The 25,349-nt window shown below is 37.2% G+C and overlaps 1 protein-coding gene across 1 annotated transcript in view; it reads right to left on the bottom strand.

The window, feature by feature from the left end:
- The window catches only part of RIC8B (RIC8 guanine nucleotide exchange factor B), a 122,376-nt gene that overhangs the window by 6,055 nt on the left and 90,972 nt on the right, over positions 1-25,349 (bottom strand). The window contains exons 6-7 of the mRNA XM_026454622.1: positions 23,113-23,257; positions 12,258-12,377 (exon numbers count right to left, since the gene is read on the bottom strand). Coding sequence (XP_026310407.1) covers positions 12,258-12,377; positions 23,113-23,257 — 265 coding nt within the window. The remainder of the gene's footprint in view (positions 1-12,257; positions 12,378-23,112; positions 23,258-25,349) is intronic.

Genomic DNA, 25,349 nt, shown 5'->3' with positions numbered 1-25,349 from the left:
GGGTCTGAAGGGGTTGGTAAACTCAGGTGTGGGGTAGGGACCGAAGGGTAGGGATAGGTAAAAGTAGGACTGGCAGATGGGGCTGGAGAGATTCTATCGAGTGATAAACTGCTGGGTGGATATACCATCACTCCTGAGACTAACGCTACTGCATCTCTTTATGATAAAAAGATGATTCTGGGGCTAGCTACTAACTTGTATGAAGTATCTAGCACTTTCACATCTAAACCCAGGAAGAATATTTTCAAGTAAGTCTATCAGCTTTATCCCTGCTCCCTAATCCAATTACGGAAATAATTAAAAACATTAAATTAGTTTTATGGCCAAATTATAGGATTTCATTAAGGAACAATGGGCCCATTATTTTAATTCTTACTTGTGAACTATTCTTCTCAAGCATTTACTTTCTGGGTGCTTTGTATCAACCCCCACTAAAATGGAAGCTTCTCTGATGGTATGAAGTATTTTCTTCTCCACATGGCTCTACTCTCTGTAGGAAAGGCGTCAGTGAACAACGGCCATACAATCATGCATTGTGCAAATGAATTAAGGCAGCAATGTGACGTCATGGAAAGAAAAAAAAGATCTGGAGTCAGGAAGTCTGTCTGAAGTCCTGATTCTCCTCCACTTACCAGCTGTGTGATCTTGGGCAAGCTTCCAAGTCTCAGTTTCCCTACCAGTGAAATAGGGGTCGTGATAATCCTGGCTGCACCTACTGACTAGCGAAGATGTAAGTAGTGGTAGTAATAATAATAAAAATGTAGACCAAAGACTTGTGAACTGTAAAGGACAAATGTTTGTTGTTATTATTGTGGTATAGTGAATAGCACATATGGGTTTTGGAGTCAGACGGATCTGTGCTCTAATTCTGGATCGATCAGTCACTAGCTGTACGAACATGAACTCACTGAATTCAATTTCCTTATCTGTAGAATTAGGACAGGAACACGTACCTCACACTAAGTTGTGATGAGGGCAAAGGCTACTATACATACAAAGTGTGTAGTATTACATTAGGCTGGCATGTAGTTAGAACCCACAAATTGCCGTTCCTGTCCCTCAGGTGCTTACAGAAGGTTTTCCCATGCTAGTTAGGGATTAAGTGGGGGAAGAATATGCAGAGGCAAATAAAAGACATGGTCCCTGTCCTCAAGAAGCTTTTAGTCAGTTCAGAAGATAAAACACACACACATTAAACAATATTGAAAGAATTACAGAACAGCAGATCAACAAGCTTGAGATGATTAACAGGCAGAGCCCTGCTTTCTTTAAGCTTTAAAATTTGTCAGTATACCCTTACTGTATTTGAAATTGGTTTTAAAGGAGATTTCTTGTCCTGTCTGGGAGTAGAAGGAGAGGATCATTTACAGATGTGTGACTGTTTGTTCTAACTGACCCCAGGTTTATTTCTCATACCCCCATCCTAACTTTTCTCATCTTCTTCCTCTATCCTTCCAACTAGCGGCCCACAAATATCAAAATGAAATATTTGATACAGAGATTCACTCCTAAAAGGCTTGATAAATGACCTGGTTGGGTTTAATTTATAATCTTGGATTACTGCATTTGCAATCTGTTGTATCTAGATCAGCAAGATGTGGACAAAGAATGGGAAGCTTTAATGAACACCACAGAAATATTCCTTCACCAGTCATATGGACTATGTACATGTGGCAGGGACACAGGAGGAGACAGGGATGCTGACCACAGGCTCCTTGCAGTAGGTGGACTCAGAGGCCAGACTGTAATGGCAGTGATGGACATGGATTCACAGGGAGAAAGGCATCCCAGAAGCAGAAGAATTAGTCAAGCAGAGGCACAGAAGCAAGAGTTAGTTGTGTGCAGGGACTGGCAAGCAGGCTGGCTCGGCTGAGATAAAGGAAAAAAAATAACAAAACAAAACTCAAAAGAGATGAGGTATAAAAGAGGATTTGAATGGAGACCTTAAATCCTAGGCTGACAAGTCTGGACTTGAGTACAAAGGTATTCTTGTTTTCTATTTCAAGAGCGCCCTCTTACCCCCACTTCTAAGGATATTAAAAATAACTGTCATTACAAAGCTGGAAAGCTATGAAATACTACTGCTCTGATATTTTAAAAAGAGAATGTCTATGCTTTACTCAATTTTCATATCCCTATGTGTCTAGCACAGTGCCTTGCAGACAGCAGATCCTCAATAAGTGTTTGTGAGTTAAATTTAGTTGTGCTTGATATTATCTTTCATTTTCCTGAAGAGAAAAGGTATGGTGTCTAATGGGACTCCTAATGACTAAACCATGAAGAAAAACGCTGAATCTCTGGGTACAGATTCACATTCATCACCAAGATTTACAGGGTTAGAAACAGGATTAACATTCCACAGGAAATTCTGTATAATGCTTTCCAGAGATTTCTTGTTCTCTACTAGACTGTGAGCAACTTGAGGGCAGAGTCCATGTCTTCTCAGGCTGTGATTTGCCAGTATCTAGTACAGAACACAGCACACGGCAGGCGCTCAGTAAACATGGCATAAGTGGAGACCATTTGTCAGGAATCATTCTCATGTTATTTTAACTGTAATTATTTTCCTGATGAATTAATATCATCAGGTATTCTGACAGTTCAGCAGAAGTCAAGCCCCCTTTTCACCAGACAGCCTGGAATTCCCAACCATTAACTGGTATAGACTAGGCTTCTTCCATATGGGGCATCGGAAGACCTAGATTCTGGTCTCAGATGTTCCACTGACTTGCTAGGTGTCCTTGGGCAGGTCACTTGCCTCTCTGGGCTTGAGTCTCCCCATCTATAAAGTGAGTGGTTGGACAAGATGATCTCCAATATTCTACACTAATTTCAAGAGGCTAAGTGTTGGGCTATAAAATAATTTTGATCTATTTAAAAAGCTGCTAGGTTTTTAAAGATACCCAAACTCATTATTACTAAGCCTTTGTTTCTAATGCAGGTATTCTAAACCTAAGAGTCAAACACAGCATCCTACCAAACTGTCACAGACATACACTGAGACCAAAGCCCTTTCTGCAAGACTACCAGCATATCATTAAAATGATTACAAAGGGAAACCAAAGCAATGGCAAGTGCTACAAAAAAGGATCCAAATTCAATCATGGCCCTCAATAAACAGGCCATTTCATAAAGAGTTACTGGTCCTAAATTATGAAGGTCCTATCTAAAAAGGATGGCTATGTGTCAGATATATGTATATCATGGCAAAACGGAGATACTGTATATTGAAATGTGTATCAGGATTAAGATATTCACATAGCAACAACTCCTTCATACTTACCTTCAATGCTACACACAGGCCTTAACACAAGTTAAGACTGCCCTCGTATCAAAAAGTACAGTGATGTCTACTGGATAAAGAGCCCATTCTAGGCACTGTGACAGTATCATGGCGGGCTTCTCATCTGATCAGGCATCTGGCCAGGGAAGAGATAAGCCTCCAAGAATGTTCAACTGGAACGAAACATCATTTAGAAATTTGATCTTACTAAACGATAAGGAACCATAATCTACAAGGGCTTGGCCAGGCAAGAGGACACAGATAAAGCACGTCCAAGAAAGGAAACTCTATTTTGCCCCAGCCTAACCCTTGGGACTGCTAATGGAAACCAAAAAAATAATTTCTTAAAGAGCTAGGGATGGGAGATATGGAATTTACACCATATTTAAAATATTCTGGTCTGTTTTTTTTCCAGATATATTTTAACATTTTCCTGAGCCACCGTTTCCCTATAAGTATGGTATACTCTGGGATGCCTGGGCTTATATGACTTCTCAGAACCTTAGAGAAGGTTCTGCTTTTTAGGGCTTCTGGTTCCTATACGACTCTTTCCCCCAAAAATGACAGTGCAAAATTGGGGTTCAGATACTAACATACCCAATCGCACATTATAGAATAGGTCAGACGTGTATGTGTATAAAACACCTTACTTGACCCGAAAGCAAGAGAATACTCTTGCCCACAGCACATGTTTTTGTGCAATACAAACAAAACATTCAATTCAAGTGTACTTGTTGAAAAACAGGACATAATTAAGCAGTTGGTAAAATGCATTCTTGTTTCCCACTTGCAGATCTCCCAAGAGTCCCTTCGAATTTACCTATACGAGTTTCAGCTTCCCGCTTGCCACTTAGCTTGATAACGACTCAAAAATCATTCCCTTGTTTTCAAGGGCTCTTCTTTCTTGTCTGCTCTGTGTACTACAGGGCAGTATTGACACATGGAATTAATGACAGGGTCTGTAATGAAACAACAGTCATGCAAACACCAGTCTGCTCTTTTGATAAAACAGCATGTTAGAGACCTATTCACCTCCCTCTAATTGAGTACTGCATAATAGTTCCGATCCTTTTATATAACATATTTTGTTCTATGATTAGAAAAGAAGAAAAGGGGGGGAAACATATGAGGCATTGCTTCCTTCAATCACCCCCTGATTAATTCTCTGTTTTTAATGAGGGCGGCTGCTATTTAGGCAGGTTCTGTTACATACTTGTTTTGTTGACTTCTGTACAATGTATAACAAAACCCAAGACTGGATAATTGGGAACCATTTCTTAGGCACAGGATTCCTGCTCTTAATGTAAGGTTGACTTGGAAAAAAGAATCCTGACATTTTAAATTAGCCATTTCATATTTAATTCCTTTTCACATTTGAAAGATGGGATGAGAAATTAGTATATAAATAAAGCATTTTAATTAACATAGAGCTTTTCAAAAAATGCCTGTTAAAATGGATGGAGCCTGTGATAGCCCTGAGAAGGAAGCTCTGTAGTTCTTTTAAAGTCTGGGAGTGCATCTTATATCAAGATTTCAGCATCACTGGAATAGTTCATAATCCACTGAAGTATAATGGGTTTCCCAATAACTTGTGATACTCTTATAAATGTTTTCACCTGTTTTTTTCTCACAACAATAATATTATAACCTTTGGACTGGTTAACATGTTCAGTTAGATACTGTAAAAGTGTCCTTTAGGCTTGAACCCGGATCCTTCATCTTTCATCTAATGACTTCCCAGGGCTGACTGGTTATACTGATCTTTCACTAAGCCACTGACTCAGTAGGAATGAATGGTATGGTAGCTTTTCCATAGCAAATTTGAGGTCTAGGCTACATCTTTGAAAGGATTCAGAGATCCTTCCCTCAGCCCTCATCACTGTGCATTGGGATTGGGTACAATTGGGAAAGTAAAATATGCAACATAAAAATATTGTTACCCAAGACAAATGGATATGGCGTACAGTCACCCCATCACCATGTCTTTCCACTTTATAAAGGTAATTGGGAATTGTCTAAACCAGGGGTGTCCAATCTTTTGGCTTTCCCGGGTCACAATGGAAGAAGAACTGTCTTGGCCCACATAAAACACACTTAACACTAATGATGGCTGATGAGCTTAAAAAAATTGCAAAAACATCTCATAATGTTTTAAGAAAGTTTATTAACTTGTGTTGGGCCGCATTCAAAAGTGCCCTGGGCTGCGGGTTGAACAACTTTGGTAAACAGTCCCATAGGGAAGTCTTTTTTAAGTTAGGTTTTATTAATGTGATCACATGTATGAAAATGTGTCAGAAGAGCCATAATCATTCTCTTTTAAAAAACAATTTAAAAACCTTGTATTAACACAGAATCATAGAAATTTTACTTGTTTCCTTCATAAAGCTTTGCTTTGTTTTGTGTTTTAAAATATGAGCTATTTATTTAGCATTTGACCTGGTACCTACGAAGAGCTCAACTATGGAATGAAAAAGCAGTAATGCGTGTCCTCTAAATCTCAGTTCTCTTCTAAGGTAAATATGCTTATTATCTGTGTTTTGTGTTTTTCATTTATTTAAAGTTTAGAATGTCTTACTTAAAAATAATCAGACAACTTTTGAGAGCTGTTGGTAATTTCTCACAATAGCACACAATCTGGAGTCTCAAGACTGAGAACTGGACTTGGGTTAGTCACTTAATCTTTGGTGCATTTAATCCTTAAAAAAATACCTGATGCTATTTAATTCACAGGGCTGCTTTAATAATCAATGGAGATAACGTATACGGAAGCATTTTTTAAACCTTAAAGCACTATATAAATATTAGTTGTTGTTGTTTTTTTTAATCACTGTTCACATTTCTGTTAGATCACATGCAAAGCTTCTAAAAATCTGCCACCCACCTCACAGTAAACAGCATGGTTAAGAAAATATAGAGAAAAAGAGATCAGGTATAGTACTAGAAGAATAAAGTTCAGTTTTATCTTTAAGTGGTTTAAACAATTATTTCTTGGTAATTTATTTACAGAATTTTTCTACTCTGTTGTCCAAATTAACAAAATAAATATTAATAAGAGGTCAGCATGCCAACTGACACTGTTGAATAAAGAGGTAGAAACAGAAGTTCTTAATGCTCTTCCCAATAAGGAAGACTTAAAAGTTAAAGAATGAGGAGAACTAAGAGCAAACCGCCAGTGGAGATGATTCTTATTTGATGTTCCTCTACTAGTCAAAACCCATTTCAGACAGTACTTTAACCAAGAGCTCAAAGTAGTTATTCCCACTACAGATCTAAAGAACAATGACTACAAATAGGCAACACAAAGGTAGCATGGCATCCTACTTAGAGGTGTCTAGCCACTGGAAAGGTCCTATGTAACCTAAGGATAGATAATATCAAGCTTTTCAAATTAATCCTCCCCTGACACCTTAAGGATATATTAATTTAGCTGGATCCAAGTCCTCTTAATTCAATTTCCAAGCAATCTTACAGTGTATTTTAATGAGGTAGAACAGTACTGTCTAATAAAAATATAATGTAAGCCACAATGTAAGCCAAATGTATGTACTCTTAAATGTTCTAGTAGCCACATTGAAAAAGAATAGGTAAAATTAATATTTTATTTAACCCAATCTATCAAAAATATTATCATTTCCATATGTAATCCATATTAAAAAAAAATGAGATATTTTCCTTTTTTTGTGCTAAGTCTCTGAAATCTAGTGAGTATTTTACAGTGACAGGACATCCCAATTTGGACTAACCACATTTCAAGTGCTCAATAGTCATATATAGCTGTGGTTACCAGATTGGACAGGGTAGATCTAAAGAATTTTCTAATGAAAATAAGATCTTTATATTTTCATATCTATAGTAGATCTTACAATGCTCTAAAAATTAGAACATGTTTATGAAATATATCTGAAAAGCATTTCCTTGACTAACTTATCACAAAGGTAGGTGTAATCACAGTCGTTGATATTTTTGTAAGGAGAGTAAAATAACTTATTTATAAGAAAAAACTATGTATTTGTTATTTTTTGGTTATAAACTACCTATCTCAGCCTTAGTCAGTTTAAAATTAATCTTTTGATTAAAGGGAACTAATCTTATATCTAGTGCCTGCATTTATTTTAAAAGTCATGTTCCAAATAGTACACAATGTCTGGCAAAAAAAAAAAAAAAAAAAGAAAACAAAACAAAACACTTATTAGCTAAGGAGTAAGAAAAGGAAGAAATGGTAGAATAATTATCTTTAGTTTATATAAATTTTAAAACATAGATTTTGATGGCAGAATATATAAGCAAAAAGGCAATGTATCTTGTTAGACAGTGATGGGATAAGGTTGAATAGAGGATTAATTAGCTCTGGTTCCAATTTAGAAACTAAAGGGGATTAGAGAAGTCAAAACAAAACTGTAACTTGAAATATTATTTCCCTTGGTTAGTTTAAGCCAGTCAATGCTGTCTCCTCTTTTCTAGACGAGGCACCACTATTATACACAAGTTGTGTGCAATAGCTAAGGCAAATGAAATTGTTTTAGGCACAGTGGGCTTGCTTTAACTACACAATTCCCATTCAGATCTCCTGCTTGAGTTGCAGGGGCTTATTTTTTCCGAAGTCAGGGAAGGAAAAGAGGAGGTGAAAGGGCAGGCAAATTTCATCTGCTTTTCCATCTCTGCCCCCACATTAAAAATGTCAAATGAGGCTTTCTATAATTTCATGCCTCAGGCCTTAAATGTTTATATTTGATACATATTACAATTATCATTCTATATTAAAGGAATTATGGACCCCAATATTTAAATAAGCCAGTCATGGCTCAAAGTACTTTATGGAATTCCTTTCTAGCCCTGAATTTTACGACATCTGGCCAAAAAATAGAACTGACAAAGTATACTTTAAAGTCTTAAACCATGTAAGTATTTTAAAGCTAAAAGCTGCCCTTCAAATTTGGGGATCAGCTATTTTCATTATTTAATCATCACATACTGTGGAAACCATAGGATACAAGGCACTGTACTAGCTAGACATGATGGGATTTATAGGGTTCAGATTCTTTTCCAACTCTTTAGACCTCTAGGTGCACTGCCAATCCCCTTATCTACATCTATCACAAATATAATCCTTATACTAAAAAAAAAAAACACTTGGAATACTCTTAAGTCAGTTGGTATTCAATGGGAAGAAAGTATCTGAGCACTAATCTCTCCAATATCTTTGGAGATCTAGCTGAGAGAAAGCTGCTAAGGTGGTGAGCTCTTTGAGGCAGCGGCTATGTCCAGCATGGAGGCAAAATAGAAATGTAATTTTAACTTTTACATTGGTGGTTTTATAATTTTGGTAGTGAATAACATCTATACCCTACACCAGGCTCAGTAACAGTACCTGGCATGACCAACCTTAGTCATCATCACTTTGGTAAGTGCTTTGGCACGGGCCACTGTTGCTAACCACCATCCTGGTGCAGGTCCTTCACATCTGCTCTCCTATGGATGGAAAAAAGGAAGTGTCTAGTGTCCATTCATTGGCCACATCACCTCCAACCCTATCCTTTACTCACATGCCTCTCAATTCAGGTGCAGCAGAAAACCATTTCATTTTTGAGAAGGAAAGTTAATCAGACAAAGCTATGGTACACTCTTAGCACAATAAAGACTTGGTTGAACGCAGAACGTCCTAGAGTGAAAGGGAGGGAACTAACCAATAGTACAATGCCGACAGGGTGATTAGGAAGTGTTCTGGCAAACACTCACTATAACAGACAGACACAGTAGCACAGTGGACAGAGCAAAGGTCTTGAGTTCTGGAAAATGAAGGTCTAGTCTCACTTTTTAAAAATGAAACTAGAAAGAGAATGTATGTGAAAGTGTTTTATAAACTGTTAAAAGGAAATGAATTATCATCAGTTACTAGCTTGGAAATGCTTTGGGCAATTCTTTGGTACTTGCTTTCCCCAATGATAAATCTGATAACATACTAATCAAATAATGATAAAACCACCTGAGCTCTTTAGACGAAATAAGTAGTATGTGACTATCCAAGACTTATGAACAAGATTAAATTTCTCTCTACCTGGAATGAATGGTCATTTTTCCATTTTTCTATTAAATACATCAAAATTCTAGGATCAGCACAAATGCTAGCTTTCCTGTGAAACAGTCCCTGAATCATCCAGACAGAATGAACTACTCCTTTTCCTGGGTGCTTACAGTTCAACATAGACCTCATTTTGTCATTATTTCCTTCTACCTTGTATTTTAGACTAGATTCCAGTCATTTCTTCCACTAGAATTTGAGTTTTCCAAAGGCAGAGACTGTCACATTCTCCTCTGAATCTTCCTCAGCTTCCTAGCACGATGCCTTGCACAGAGTAACTGCTTAGTAAATGTTCCCTGAATTGTAGAGTTTAGTCTATTTTGGCTTTATGGCATCTTTTTTACCTCAAAAAAAAAAAAAAAAAAAAAAGTGGAAAGAGAGAAGAAACTTAAGACTAATGAGGAATACAGCACAAAAGACATGTAAGACGCATAAAGAATGACTTCATTCTTTGCATTACTGCTTTGGAATGCCCACTGCTGATCTTTATACAGTTTTGTCATTGATTGTATTTAGTGAGAGCAAACGTTAGAAAGCACACAAAGGCAGACAATGTAAAACGCCCAACACACGTCATGCAAAAATTCTGTATGATTTGAACTATTCTAAAGGTTGCCTTTTGCTTCAACTTTAATGGCAAAATTGGTACCATCAAAGCCAACATAAGACATATTTGCTCTGCTTTAAACATGCAAAAATCAGTGTCACCTTCAGTTGGGCATCTGCTGGGTATTTCCGGATAAGTAGGTATCTTCTTTGAGGCATAGTTTAAATCAGGTGGCAGCTTGGGTATTTCAGACTTGACGTTTGTATATTTATTTGTTGGCAGCTTCTACAATATGTGGATTCTCCTGAGATTAAAAGGAGAAGGACCTAGCACCTTTGTTTTCTATGCCTGTGATAGAGATGCCTTATGAAATGATAGTGCCTCTATTAGTAAGCCAAGTATCTGGATTATATTGTGTAGTCTTAGGCAGCTATTTCCTCTATCTTCCATTTCCCTATCTTGGAGTTTACTCATTCAGGGTAGATGGCCCAGTTAAAGAGCATTGTGTTAAGCTTTAAAAACTTATGTTGTTGTGTTCTACTCAACAACATAAGTTGCTATGTTGTAACCCTTGCTAACCCTTCCTCTCCAGTTTCTACCAGATGGACTCTGTTGGTTCTCTCTTTTTTTTTTTTTGAGATGGAGTTTTGCTCTTGTGTGCCCAGACTGGAGTGCAATGGCACAATCTCGGTTCATGGCAACCTCTGCCTCCCGGGTTCAAGCAATTCTCCTGCCTCAGCCTCCTGGGTAGCTGGGATTACAGGCATGTGCCACCATGCCCAGCTAAATTTGTGTTTTTAGCAGAGATAGGGTTTCTCCATGTTGGTCAGGCTGGTCTTGAACTCCAGGAGATCCACCTGCATTGGCCTCCTAATGTGCTGGGATTACAGGCATAAGCCACTGCGCCCGGCCTAACTCTGTTGGTTCTTATCCTGTTGTTTTTATACCCCTGTGTTTCATTAGCTACATCAGCTCCTTCTGGAAGTGGCCAAGCACACATCTTATCTTTATATATTCATTTTGATCTTACTCTGCCTCCTATAGGTTTGCTCCATCAGTATCTTCTCTGTGACTATTAATCCCTTCTGGGAGGGAACATTTATGTTCTATACAAAGGTATGGAGAATGTAATTTGCAAACAGGCAACAATGTCTTTTGAAGACTGTGAGCATAGTTAGTTAGCTGTAAATTCTAACCTTCTTGAGAAAGGATGAAAATTTAAAAGGGCTAGCTGGAAGTTACTGAGTTCTAGTCCTATTAGCTTTGTAGATAATTAAGCTATTCACTCCTAAACAACTTCTACCACATTATCAGCATCATAATCTGCAGTGTGGATAAATATCCATACTTGTCACACTCCCCATGTCAGTCTCTTGTTCTTGTCCATTTCTACCCCAAGCCTCTGCTGTGCCCTTAATCTCTGCTTGTTTCTGTGTTCCACCTTTCCCTTTCATGGTTGGCTTTCTGGCTTTTCCATTCCAATGGCTCCTTCTTTTGACTGAGGGATACTAGTCTTTACATAGTTACTATGAAAAAGGAGATGGCCAGAAGAAATTCATCTTTAAGTGGCAGCTGCCACCAACACACAGAAGCATTCATTCAAGATGGCTTAAAGAAGATAGTAACTCAATGTATGACTAGAAAATAGAGTGATTCAGCCAAGTATGAAAGCAATTATTTTCTAATAACTCCTCCAAGATGACTAGTTGCTGATTAGTATATACTTGATTTAATTATTTTCAAAACTGGTTATTTTTGAAGGGGAAGGAGGTGTGAAGCAAGAGGGGAAGGGGAGTTTTTTTTTTTTTTTTTTTTTTTTAGAACTCCTAATTAGTACAAATCCCTGTTTTCAGAAAATCCTTTATTTGAGCTATTTCTTTTCACTTTTTCTTATTGGGTGCATGACATTTTAGAATTCTTGGTTTCAGCAGCAACCCAAAAAGGCATAATTGCAAACTTACACATCAAAAATGAAAAAATAAAAGCATCATGATTTGAAACAAAAACTAAAACAGGCTAAAACAAAAATACAAGCGGCAGCAAAATCACTGAAACTAACTCACAGCATCTTTTTGAAGACAGGGAGGTTAGTTGGTTAATTATTACAGTGCTCTGGTAGTTACTATCTTAGCTTTGAGAGTTTAAATGTTTAGGAATGCACATCCAGAAGCGGCACATGTAGAAAAACCGTGGTAGCCAAGAGCTATCTGAACTACTGCTGCCTGGGCCACCCTATTCCAATCAACATGGATTTCCAGAGTTGCTGTTCTATGGTAACTCTCAGTGAGAGAGACAAAGAAATAGACCATTTTTAGAAACCAAGCAAAAAATGGATGGGAATACAATACCTGGAAAGTTTATCAAGCATGTTGACAAGTTTCATGGCTTCATATTCTTTTTGTTCTTCTGTCATTTCATCTATGGGGTTTGGCATTGGTTCCTCTAAATGACCAGTGATAAGATTAATGCTATAAAAAGAAAAAAAAGTTATGCTGTATGTTTTAAAATTATGCTCTTTCTATACTTTTCTGGTCCAACTTTTAAGTGATAATAAGAAAGAGTATAATAGCCAAAAAATTGGCAATGATTTCAATTTTATGGTATAGAACTGATATAGGAATTTTTAAAAATGGACTTTTCCACTAATTTGCTTTGGGAAATGGGCTATACTTTTTTTAAAAAATGAAAACTGTCTTGCCAACTTTTATTTTTTTAAATACATGGTTGCTTTTTAAAAATACAAAATTTGATTAGTGCCGTTAGGATAAATATCCGCGGATGCACAGCTTATTCATTAATCCTAAGGGGACACATGATTTCAGGGAAGAAGAAATGACGAAATCCATTTTGTGATACAGCATAAAACAAACATCAAAAAAATTGGAAAAATGATGACAGAGAGGCTACAATCTGGAAATGAAAGCATGCCAATTTATAATCTCAGGAAATTAGTCCATTAGTGAGACCACAGAGGGCAATGAGTGTTTAAATAATAAAAGATAAAGCAGAAGAACAATTTTAATTAGTTTGATCTGACCTAGATAAAAAAAAAAAAGGATGAAACCTAGCCTACCAAGAGACAGGTATATCATCCTGGCTTTCTGGAAATAGATTTAATACACTACTTAAAATGAATACTTTGCATAAATTTTGTATGAGGTTATAATACCAAACAAATTATTCTCTCAGAGAAAAGCCATACTTTTTTTTTTTTTTGAGGACAGGAAATAAAAGATAACTCTTTAAATGGCTCCTAAATATCTACAACAAACATTTTTCTGGAGAAGCAGACAAGAGATTACAGTATCTTATACCAGCCAAGTACATATTGTTTTTTTGTTTTTGTTTGTTTTGATGGAGTCTCGCTCTGTCACCCACGTTGGAGTGCAGTCGCACAATCTCGGCTCACTGCAACCTCCGCCTCCTGGGTTTAAGTGATTCTCCTATCTCAACCTCCAGGGTGGCTGGGATTACAGGCATGTGTCACCACACCTGGCTAATGTTTGTATTTTTAGTAGAGATGGGGTTTCACCATATTGGCCTGGCTGGTCTCAAACTCCTGAGCTCAAGTGTTCCTCCTGCCTCAGCCTCCTGAAGTGCTGGGATTACAGCCATGAGCCATGGCACCTAACGGGAATAGTTTGTTTTTAATGATCAAATTAAATATTCCTGCAAATAGCAATTGCTAATAAATTGCCTTCTAGGGTCTATGAACATAAATGCTTTCAGAAGCCAGGCCTTTAAGATAAGCAAGTGAGTGAGTGGGTCAAATATATATAATGTGGAGTGTTGGGAGATTGGGATCAACTGGAAAACAGTGCTCAGTTTAAATTAAAAAAATAAAAATAAAAATAAAAAGATACTGGCCAAGACAAAGACACAGTGATTAATTAAATCTTCTGGTAGCCAGCTTGCAAAACCCTGTTTGAGACTTTCGGTTGGGCAAGTTACTTTCTTTACTGACCAGCGCTTTTCTCATTTGGGGTAAAGGCTAGCTTACTACATACTGTTATCTAATACTATTAGATTTACTTTTCTTTTCTACCTTCCTCAGAGGCTGCATGACATACTCATTCTTATGGAAGGATTCAGTGCTCACCACCCTCGAAAACCTGATTCAAAACCTATCTTGCCATTCTTGCATAAGACCTACATCTAGAGTCATGCTTAAAAAAAAATTTTCCCCCATTAGAAACCCAACATATAAAACAGACAAAAGTGAACTGCTCAGGCAAAAAGGAGATGGGAATAGTCAAGTAGATGGGGGTGTAGAGTCCCTTTATTTGTCCCCTACCCACTTGTTTCCTCTTAAGGTACTTTCAAAGGTTCTGGGGCAACCTGAAAACCCATAGCCTTGTCACTTATTTCTAGCCTTGGCTGTACATTAGAATCACTTGAGAAACTTTAAAAAAAAGCTTGGGCGACAGAGCGAGACTCCATCTCAAATAAAAAAAAAAAAAAATAAAACCTTGGGCCTCACCTTAGACCAACTAAATCGGTGCGTGCGCACGCGCGCGTGTGTGCGTGTGTGTATGTGTGTGTGTGTCTAGAGTACCTGCTTTAGACACTCATTGTGTGCTATTTCCTCTGTTTTCAGGTGCTCATAAAAGAAGAGAAAAAGGCCTCCAGTTAGAGGCCATCAACAAAAATGCTGAATGGGTCATCGTATTTCCTAAAAGTCAAGAACAAAGAAGACCCAGACAAGGCTTCTGAGAACTATGGAGACGTATCCAGATGCCACACTGAAAATACAATTGACCACCCATCCATTATTTGCTCAGGCATATGACAACACATCCCTTTTCACTGGTTTCTCTTCTGCCCCCTGTTAAATTAGAAAAACAACTAGTCTTATAAATGAATAAAGGTGCTTATTATAGATACATACCACTTCCCAAGCAAAGAAAATCAGGCCTCAGAAGAAAGTATACAGGTAGGTAGATGTATTAACTATGTAGATCATGCTTATTTGCCTCTTGAGAGATGGCTTCTCTCCTCAAATTCAATGGAGCTGTGATTTGAAAAATCAGGCCCGTAGGCACTCTCTTAGGATATAATGACATTTGTACACATGATCATAGGCTTCAGGGAAAAAAAAGCATCAGGAGGACACACTGGTAAGCTATGTGGTATTGTGGGCACCACAGCATACAAAGTCACTATATGAATTCCTAGATTAGGACACAATTTGATGGTTTTCTTGGTTCTCTTAAGAGCTTAGTGGAAATTAAGTCTGTTTTCCATAAGGTGACCTCAAGTCCCCTGGCTGCTAAAATGATATAATGGTTTGCTCTGAAATTAGCTACTAAAGTAACACAATTCTTTGCTATCTGAGCATAAAAGCAGCAGCCAAAAATTCATTCTTACAGAGTAAGAACTCATTTTTTTTTTACCCATGGAGTAAAACATTCCAACCCTCCAGTCATTCTAGGGATTTGAGTTTCATTTTTTCCTTTAAAAAGACATTTCCCCCCTGGATATTCCAGAGAATGTAAACAATGCCACAGAAAACACAAGTTAGGGCACTGAAGTACAGTGTACCACTCTATTATGGGAAAAATGCCAGTGTGCTGTGGCAGAAGGCAGACAAACACTGTCTCTCCTCCCACTCCCCACTTCAAACCAGAGTCTCATGTAGTTTCCCCACCCAGAAAGGAAGAGAAAACAAGTAATAGTCGCCATGACAACAAAGATGTGAGATTTCATAAAATAGATTACTTTTGGTGGAACAAATACCTGACACCTTTACAACCTCAAATAGTACAGTCTGAGATGCCACAGTCCAGGTTTCAAGATCTTAACACTATGAAATTCTGGAGTTACTTTTATTTCATTCCAAAACTTGGAGTCTTAAGATGCTTTAAGAACACTAATTGTGGCAGACATTTTATTGGGTAATTATATTTATCATCATCTCCTCCACCTTGTCTCTGTTCCCCTGTCCCATTTTCGGAGCACTCTAATCCTACCATTTATGACTTCCAATTAGGTGACAAGAAGTGTCTAAATTCTTATCTGTGGTATTTCATCACAAATTTTGTATAAGACTATTATATGAACTGACAGCAGCTATGGGCCTGGAGACAAAAGGATTAAGACACACTAAAAAGGTATGGACAAATGAATGCAGGTATAAAACCTGAACTGTATTTCAAGTCTTTTGCTCTTTCTTCAAATTTTTGTTACCTTTGGCCAACATCAATAGTACTAGGCCATTTAACAAAAAAGATCCATTAAAGCTTAATTCAGCTATATGAAAATTAACTTCAATCTCTACAATGTGTGGCTTAAATTTATTCAAAGCATTCTGGTTAAAAAAGGAACTCTAAAGTCAACCTACAGGAGTTGGACAGGTAAGATAAGTGAATAGGATAGGCTGTCAAACCGAAGGAGCTTATACCTCGTATGAAGGAAACCACAGCTACTCAGTTCCATCAGTTAGTTGCTATGTAGCATGCAGGCCCTATGTTACCAGAACTTCCAATTTTTCAAAAGAAGTTAGAAATCAAGATTTTCATCTAAAATATCTACGGGATATGTTACCAGAACTTCCATTTTTTTTCAAAAGAAGTTAGAAATCAAGATTTTCATCTAAAACATCTGAATTCTAAATGTTGGTAAGTAATTAAGTTATTTTAAGAAGCACTGTGTAAAACAAAAAAGCAAAACCACAAACCAAATAACCAATAGTATATGGGGTAAGCCAAACAAAACATACTTGTGGGCTAAATCCAGACAATTTGCAACCTCTACAAAAGGGATTCGGGTTTTTAGGAAAAGGCCAAGACCAGGAAAAAAGGCGACAGGCGAGTGGGAAAGGAGATGTTATATGCGAATGAAACTAAAACAACTTTCCAGGGGGGAAAAACCCAGAATACATGGCTCCCCCCAAGAAACAATATAAAGAACAAAATGGAAATTTACCATATCTGAATTTTCTTGAATTCCATTCCCTGGCTCCTATTCCTCAACTAGATGTCGAGCTTGATGAGGAAAGGGAATTCAATTTTCTTGGTATCCTAATGCTGAGGAGGGGCTGACTGACTCAAAAAATTCATTCATCCAACAAAAATTTACTGACTGCCGGCCGGGCGCGGTGGCTCACACCTGTAATCCCAGCACTTTGGGAGGCTGAGGCAGGCAGATCATGAGGTCAGGAGATTGAGACCATCCTGGCGAACATGGTGAAACCCTGTCTCTACTAAAAACACAAAAAAATTAGCCAGGCGTGGTGGCAGGCGCCTGTAGTCCCAGCTTCTTGGGAGGCTGACGCAGGAGAATGGCGTGAACCCAGGAGGCGGTGGAGCTTGCAGTGAACCGAGATCGCACCACTGCACTCCAGCCTGGGCGACAGAGTGAGACTGTCTCAAAACAAAACAAAACAAAAACATGTACTGACTGCCTACTGTGTGCTGGGCACATCTACATGAACAAAAACAGACCAAAACAAAAACAAAAACAAAAACCCCTCTTCCCTCTTGGAGCTTACTTTTTGGAGGAGAAAATAGACTTAATGAATGAGTAAGTTATATGGAATGTCAGAAGGTGAATAGCACTGTGAGAAAAAAAGAACAATGTAAAGAAGTATGATATGGAGTGGTAAAGGCAGGAGTGCAGCAACTGTTAACAAGGGCACAGAACAGGTGATACCTGAGTAAAGACTTGAAGGCGGTGAGGGAATGAGAGAGATATGGCAGCTATCTGGAGGACAGGCATTCCAGGCAGAAGGAACAGCAGTCAACAGAAAGGCCTCAGGCAGGAATGTGTCTGCAGAGCCTGACACATAGTAAAGAGGTCAGTGTGGCAATAGTATAGCAAGAAAGGGTGCAAGTATACCACTGTGAGGACATCTGAACAGTTGACTAGTCTGATTTACATATTATAAGGATCCCACTGACAGTTGTGTTGAGAACAAAATGAAGAGGAACAAAGGTAGAAGCAACAAGGCCTGTGAGAAGGCTATTAAAATGATCCTGGAGAGAGAGATTTTAGCTTGGACCAGAGTGGTAGCAGCGATGGCAAATAAAAAGGGTAATTAGATTCAGAATGTATTATGAAGATAGGACCAGAACTACCTGACAGATGTATGTGAATATTTACCAATTTAGAATGAATCAAATGGATTTTTGTGTTTTCAGGGATATCAGAGTATATACACAGATACATTTTCTTTCTTTTGTTTTCTAGATGCTCTGAGAACAGGGAAGCTATCTGAAGGGCAAACTCATTTCTCTCTTTGATTGGCTTTGAAACAGAATATAGCAGAAGTTAAAATAAGCTCTGACTTCACACCCATTAGGATGGCTATTACTAAAAATCACAAAGACAAACCACCCCAGAAAAAATAATACTAGTAAGTGTTGTGAGGATGTGGAGAAAAGGGAACCCTTGTACACTGCTGGTGGGAATATAAAATGGTGCAGTTGCTATGTAAAATGGTATGGCAGGCTGGCCACAAAATTAAACACAAGAACTATCTACCATGTGATACAGCACTTCTGGGTGTACACGCAAGAGAGCTGAAAGCAGGGACTTGACAGATATTGGTAGACACATGTTCACCAGCATTATTCACAACAACCAAAAGGTGTATATATAATGTATATACATATGATGGAATATTATTCAGCTGAAACTTTGACATGTGCCACAACATGAACAAATCTTAAACACATTATTCTAAGTGACACTAGCCAGTCACAAAAGGAGAAATATTGTATATGATTCCATTTATAGACATTCTTAGATTCCATAGAGACAGAAAGTAAAATGGTGGTTACCAGGAGCAAGAAGGAGGGGAATGTGTACAGAGTTTCATTGGGGACAAGGAAAAACTTCTGAAGAGAGATAGTGGTGATGGTTGCACAACAGTGTAAATGTACTTAATGCTACAAATTTGTTCACTTAAAACTGACTAAAATGGTAAATCTGATGTTACATATTGTATCCCCAAAGCAAAAAGGCAGAGTGAAGAGCACAATAAAACTTGCTTTGCCTACCTCAAAAAACAACAAAATTCCCAAAAACCGCAAGCTCTAGAGTCAGGCCGCCTGATCACTTATGAACTGTTTGCCCTAGACAAATTACTCGATTCATTGCCTTTAGTTTTCTCATCTATAAAATGAGACTAATTCTACCTCAAAGGATTGTTGTGAAGATTATATAATATTTGTCTAGTTCTTAGAAAAGTGCCTGGCACATGTTAAGCACTCAATAAATACCAGCTATTGTTACTAGCACTAGTGAGCCACTTGTGGAGAAATAGGCAACACAGAAGGCCTCGGATGATCCAGGAGGTAAGTTACTCTATTCAGTCAAATCCTTACTATGGAGACGCACGTGTAATCTTCATTTAAAAAAACATGCAACAAATAGGTGGTTTTGTGGTGTTTGCTTTAAATTCAGATATATTTTGAAGAGATACCAGTTTCTCAAAATGTCTCCAGTAATTTGAGAATTATCATATAAATAACACACTGATTCTACATAAAAGAAGTAGGGTAAATTATGAAAGCACATCCTAATTCAGGTTTTTGCATTACATTACAAAGTGTAATATGGTGTCATTCTTTCATTTACTTAACTGATATTTACTATGTATCTACCATGTATTAGCCACATAAATATATACATACTGAATATACATACATACAGGAATACCAAATATCTAGGCAATAAAACAAAAAAGGCCTCAAAATGCCTTTTAAAATTATAGTCCTTTTTAAATATTTCCCATGAAAGGCTGTTTAAGAGTAATAACCTTGACATAAAGGATATAGAAAACTGACAATTGTGAATCTATAGCAAATAAACACTGGAGTAAAGCTCAATACTGTAGTTAAGCTAATACACTGGCCTCTTTTACCTCTGGTCTTTTAGAACTCTGAATTTAGATACGTTCTATGACTGCTTACAGTAATAGGTTCTAGTTCCTAGAAATGCTATTTTACATAAATATGTCATCACAGCCCAAAATGGGCAAAGAGAAAAACCTTCATGTCCCGGTTTCTGGGTCACTTACTTCAATAAATATTTAATATTAAAAATAAAGAAATTTATAAAGCCCAATATAACGCAACAACTATAAAAAGCCTTGAATGAAGCAGCATAGCAAAATCTTGACAAATAAAAGAAAAAGTATCTTGCCTTGTGTTGAAGAAACTGTTTATACAGCTGGTGGCATAGCTAGAGCTGAGAAAAATATGGTTAAGAAGGAAACACCCCTGAGTTTATTAGTACAATGATTTTAAGCTTTTGGATCTGATTATGAACTAGTGTGGTGTGTTAAGTGTGCAAGGAGTTTCCCCAGGGTTCTGTTCACTTTTGGCCATCTGTTCCTCCTATCCCTCCACAAAGCAGTCTTTTAAAGGCACCTCTTTGGGCCTCTAGATGATTTGCCTATGCACCCTGTGAAAGCCAGTCATCTAAAAGGAGACAAATGTCATTAGACACACATCTTTCAATTGATATCTAGAATAATGTACAAACCATACCAGCCAGTTATATCACCTTTACAGTCAAGGGACCTCCATTCTCAGAGGCATAAAAGAAACAGGTATAAAAGTTAGAATTTAGAAGTTTGGTTTCCCTTTGACACAGGACTAAAGTTTATCCGAAAACTTTCAACAAACCTGGCTAGACATACATCAAAAATTTATGTGGCATGTAACTCAATTCTATGAGTGTATTTTCTCTAAGTGTGCTAATTGCAGAAAGCCATTTCCAGTCCATTAAATACATTTATTTTGACACAAAAGGCTTTGTTGTGATATTAACTGTCTACCATAGCCTGAATGTAAGCTCCAGACAATTCTTGGTTTCAGATTCCAGTAAAGGATTACAGGTTACCTTGGTGCATTAATCAGAATCCACTTAAAGTTTTGACAATGGGACTAGAGACAACTGGATGAAGAGTAAGTTCTCTGCTTCTGCCAATAGTAGCAACTGTTGTGAATAAATGCATCACAAGAAAAGCAGACTGAGATCTTGGGAACTCTGACTGGTGAATGGTATTCAGGGGTAGGGGAGTAAGCAATCCTTTCAGATGCTGATTTTATAAGTTTGATTGGTAAAAAATTTTTTACAACAGGTTTTAGGAAACAAGTTCTTTGAGCTCTGTGGATCGCTCCACAGAGTGCAAAGGGCACTCCTGCTTGCAAAGAACTTTGTTTACCACCACTTCCATAGAGATCATTTGAACAAATATTTTAAAGTAACATTAAATATCTCACCACACTTTTTCACTTTAAAGAAGGAAAATTTAGGAGAAAAACAGATGCGAATCTATCAGAAGGGGGGAGATGTGATGCTACTTGAAAAACACACATTTATACTTATAATGAGCAGTGTTTAAGAAACACAACAAAATCTCACAATGGTGACTATTCTGACTACACAAACATACCATTCCTATGAATATTATAAGCAAAGTCCAAAGGCTGAAGATTATAATTAGGGATGTAAGGCTTAACTACAGAAACTTTCCATGACAGAGAGCCAAGACAGTAACAATACTAATGTGGCTGTTGATTTCAACAGAAGGTACTTCCTGAAATCTAACATCACTTCCGCAATGTAACATAATTCTATTTTCCTACTGTTATAGTAGCATTCTGGTGCTTGCTATATATATGACCATTACCATTACAGAAGTTCTCTACTAAACAAAATTAACAATACACATTGAGATGCAAAGATATCAACCATCTATGAGTACTCATGAGTTTTAGATCATAGCTGAATGTGTTCACACATCCTGGGATGTAAGAAATGCCTAATGTAATTGCTACTTTCATTTAAAAATATGAAATTTCTCAAGAGGTATATTTTAATGGCTCAAATAAAGAGATATCAATATCAAACTGATAAGGAAATACAGTTTGTAGAATGAAAAAAAGCTAGTAAGACTAATTTAGAATGATGACTTCTGTAATTAGGGAAAGAAAGAAGCAAGATTATTCTATCTTAGCTTCAAATACTTATCAGAGATAGCCAATTGATAATCTCTAAATGGTGGCAGTCTTAAGAAAATAGTGCCTAGAGTCATTGTCAGCTTTCCCCCCAAAAACTCTATTTCTAGGACACACTCTGTAAGATCCTACTGAGGCTGATGGCATCAGGGATGCTAAAAGTAACATTACCTACTCAGATCTGATTTGCCAAGAAACAGGCCATATATGTATGTCCTGTCTAATTGGGAACTGATCATTTCTTTCACCTTCTGACAATCCATTACTTGCATGTCAACAAGGCACGGCACAATGTATGTTTTTGAAAAGTATCTAATTTTGCAGATAGTCTATCCTTGATCACCTATTGCATGATTCACATCACACTCTAGAAGATGGCCAGCAAAAAACACAGCATATCAATGTCACCACGTCACAAGGAAAGGGCATGCTTTTCCAGTTTTCAGATGGAAATCTTCAAATGGAACCCAGAAAAAACATAGCTCAAATAACTCCTAATAAGCAGAAACTAAGAATTTACATGGGTTGAGGTTACGAGTGGGATGGAAAGGATGGAGAGGGAATAGGAGGAAGGAGAGGTGGTTTATCTTGGGATAAAAGAGAATAATTATAGTGTCTTTAATTTGTAAGCACTGACTCAGAGAAGACTTCACAGAGTCTCTGGTTTGCCTACTTATTGCACTTATGTATCTGTTAGAAGATGAGTCTCCATATGTTTGTTTGATTAAAATTCACTGTGAAGCCAGACTTCTTTTCTTTTGATATTAATGTGTCTTGTTGCACTATTTTATTGACTTATAAAGGCTTTTATGCAACAGGGAGGATCAGAACCTACATTTAGATTTCTGAGAAAGACTAAGCATCAAATCATCAACTTAAATAAGTGGTCTTGGTTATACCTTATAAAATCTCAACCTATGGAAAGGAAAGCAAATAGTAAGCAATAACATTTTTTCAGTACAACCTAAACACACCAGCTCTCTTAGTACTTGGGAGAAGATAATAAGCATGTTGAAAATATCATTTCTTGCATTATTAGCTTTCCTCCATCACTTGAAGTCACTCTCTAAGGCACTAGCTATGAAACTGTCTCTAAAAACACCATTAAATGGAAAGCTTGCAAATCCACAAGAGAAAAGAAACACTTGGAAAATGAAAGACAAAGGAAGTAAAAGGCAAATAACCAACTCAAAGGCACAGCCATACTTAGGTGAAAAGAAATTTGATACTATACTTTGGTTTTGCATTTTTGTATTCTTCAGTGTCTGTGTCCTCGTCCTCTGAGTACCAATTATCTCCTCTTCCTCCAGCCAAGAGGCCCCTGGCCGCCAACAGTCCTGCAGCATTCCCATAGCCAGTGTATTTCAGCAGACTATCCACTGCAAAAACAGAATAGGGTTTTAGATAGGAATCCTTGGGTCTTCACCATCATCATCAACCACTCACCAACACAGCAAGGTTGAAGACAGACACTATGGCAGTAAACCTTTAAATTGAGAGATTTTCAAAATGTGGTAGTGGTTACACTGAACTACTTACAAATTTTCCCATAGGCTCTGGGGACTAAGAGCCTTTTTTGAGGTATCAGAAACTAAAACAGAACTGTTCTGAACACACTTTATGGCAAAAGTGGGGCCTCTGTGACTGCCAGACCTTTGGTAAGGGTCATGCTTTAAGTTTCTGATCTCAGATCTTACCATTTAAAAATCCAGTTTTGGAGAAATGATAAGAAACTAGAGAGAGTGAAAGTCAGATTGGGATTTTAGCAATATGGCACATAATGTAAAATCTCTCTCATTCTCTGTTGGAATTGGAGGAAAAGGGAGTAAGAAATAAGAAAACTTAAGGAAGGATATTAGCAAATAGCATAGGCTATAACTTACTGTTTTTTTAAAATAAAAAGTCAGCAACCATATATAGGCACATGAAGCCCATTAAGAAGGCAGACCCAGGAGTTAGACTGGCTGGATTTCAATAATGGCTCTACCAATTACTAACTGGTTGACCTTGGGTAAGATATTTTGCAGTTTTATCCTAGTTTTCTAATCTGTAGAAATAGAATAGTAACTATCTACCTCACAAGTTAATATATGCAAAGCATGACAAGTATCTAAAATGAAGTAAACAGTCATTCTTTTTCTCTGAGAAGAGTGGGTAAAATTATCATTTTAGAATTATCTTATTATTTTTTTTTTTAAAAAGAAGTCTAATGAAAAGTTTGGTTCAGGTTCTCTGTAAGTATTATCCTGCCAACAGGGTCAGGTGATGTCTCTCTTAAGGTGAGCAGACACATACAACTTTTGCAAGGGATACTTGCACTGTAGTAATGTTTTTAGTGATTTCTAAATACCTTTAAGGAAGATACTAAGCAATAACTGGCAGCTTTGTTTAGCAGTACTTCATTTTCTTCAGGTACAATTTCAAGGTAAACATTACAATATTTAATCAGAAGATAAGAACTGAGAAAATTTACTTAAGGTCTTTAACAAAATGTTGTTAAAATGTCATCTGAAAGGCAACTGTAGGAAACACGACATAACATACAATCTTATCCATGTATAAAGCCATAGTAAAATCTACATCTGTAATTCAGATCACTTACCTCAAAAAAGACAAAATAGAGCTGGAGAAGATTCAGAAAAAGTTAATTAAAATGACTGGAGAACTGAAAGGGTTGGTGGAAAGGAAAATAGGTAAGAAAAGTGGGTATATATGATCAGAGTATAAAATCATGGAGGATATGGACAGGATAAATATATTCTAGGATAGAGTTGACTGTTACATTTTCAAATACCTGAACTAGAGGGTCCTTCTCATGACACTGTAAATAGGTGGTATGGGGATAAATAAAAGGATGCCCTGCTTTCAAATAATATAGCAAACTGGTGAAATTTGTGCAAAAGGAAACATGGGCTAATGAGTATATTAAATGATGTTGAAACCAGTCATTTTCAATCTTAAAAATCTATTGGTAACTGTGGTCTGTCTGTAATAATCCTCAGTGGGTGCTGGATAGAATCCTATTAGAATTATTGAATGAGGGTGGGGTAAGCCCTCTGAGTAAGTCTGATATGCTCTCTCTTGGCATCAGTGCCTCCCCAAGATGTAGTGCTTTAGATAAACGAAGGAATCCTTAGAAAGTACTAGCAGAAGAAATGAGTGGTCAGTGTATATAGGTATTCTTAATATTCATGAAGGTCAGACATTTTCTTAATGACAGGTCAGACACAAAGCCACTGAAGGCAAAGGATCACAGATCTAAACCCACACAAAGTACCTTACAGATAGTAGGTGATGCTATCATTGTAAGCATTACTGATAAAGCTTATTTTTAACAAACAAGGAGGTTTAGTGGATCCAGAAAAGAAATACTCATTACAATTAGGACACTCTAAACTCAGATATGAATAAATGTTTAAATGAATATACTTAAAGACAAAATAACAAAAAAAAAAAAAAAAGACACGAAAT

The sequence above is a fragment of the Piliocolobus tephrosceles genome, chromosome 10 (genome assembly GCF_002776525.5).
Source record: "Piliocolobus tephrosceles isolate RC106 chromosome 10, ASM277652v3, whole genome shotgun sequence".
Classification (NCBI taxonomy): domain Eukaryota; kingdom Metazoa; phylum Chordata; class Mammalia; order Primates; family Cercopithecidae; genus Piliocolobus; species Piliocolobus tephrosceles.
Note: the sequence above shows the minus strand (reverse complement) of the source record. Positions and strands in the feature narration are given on the sequence as shown.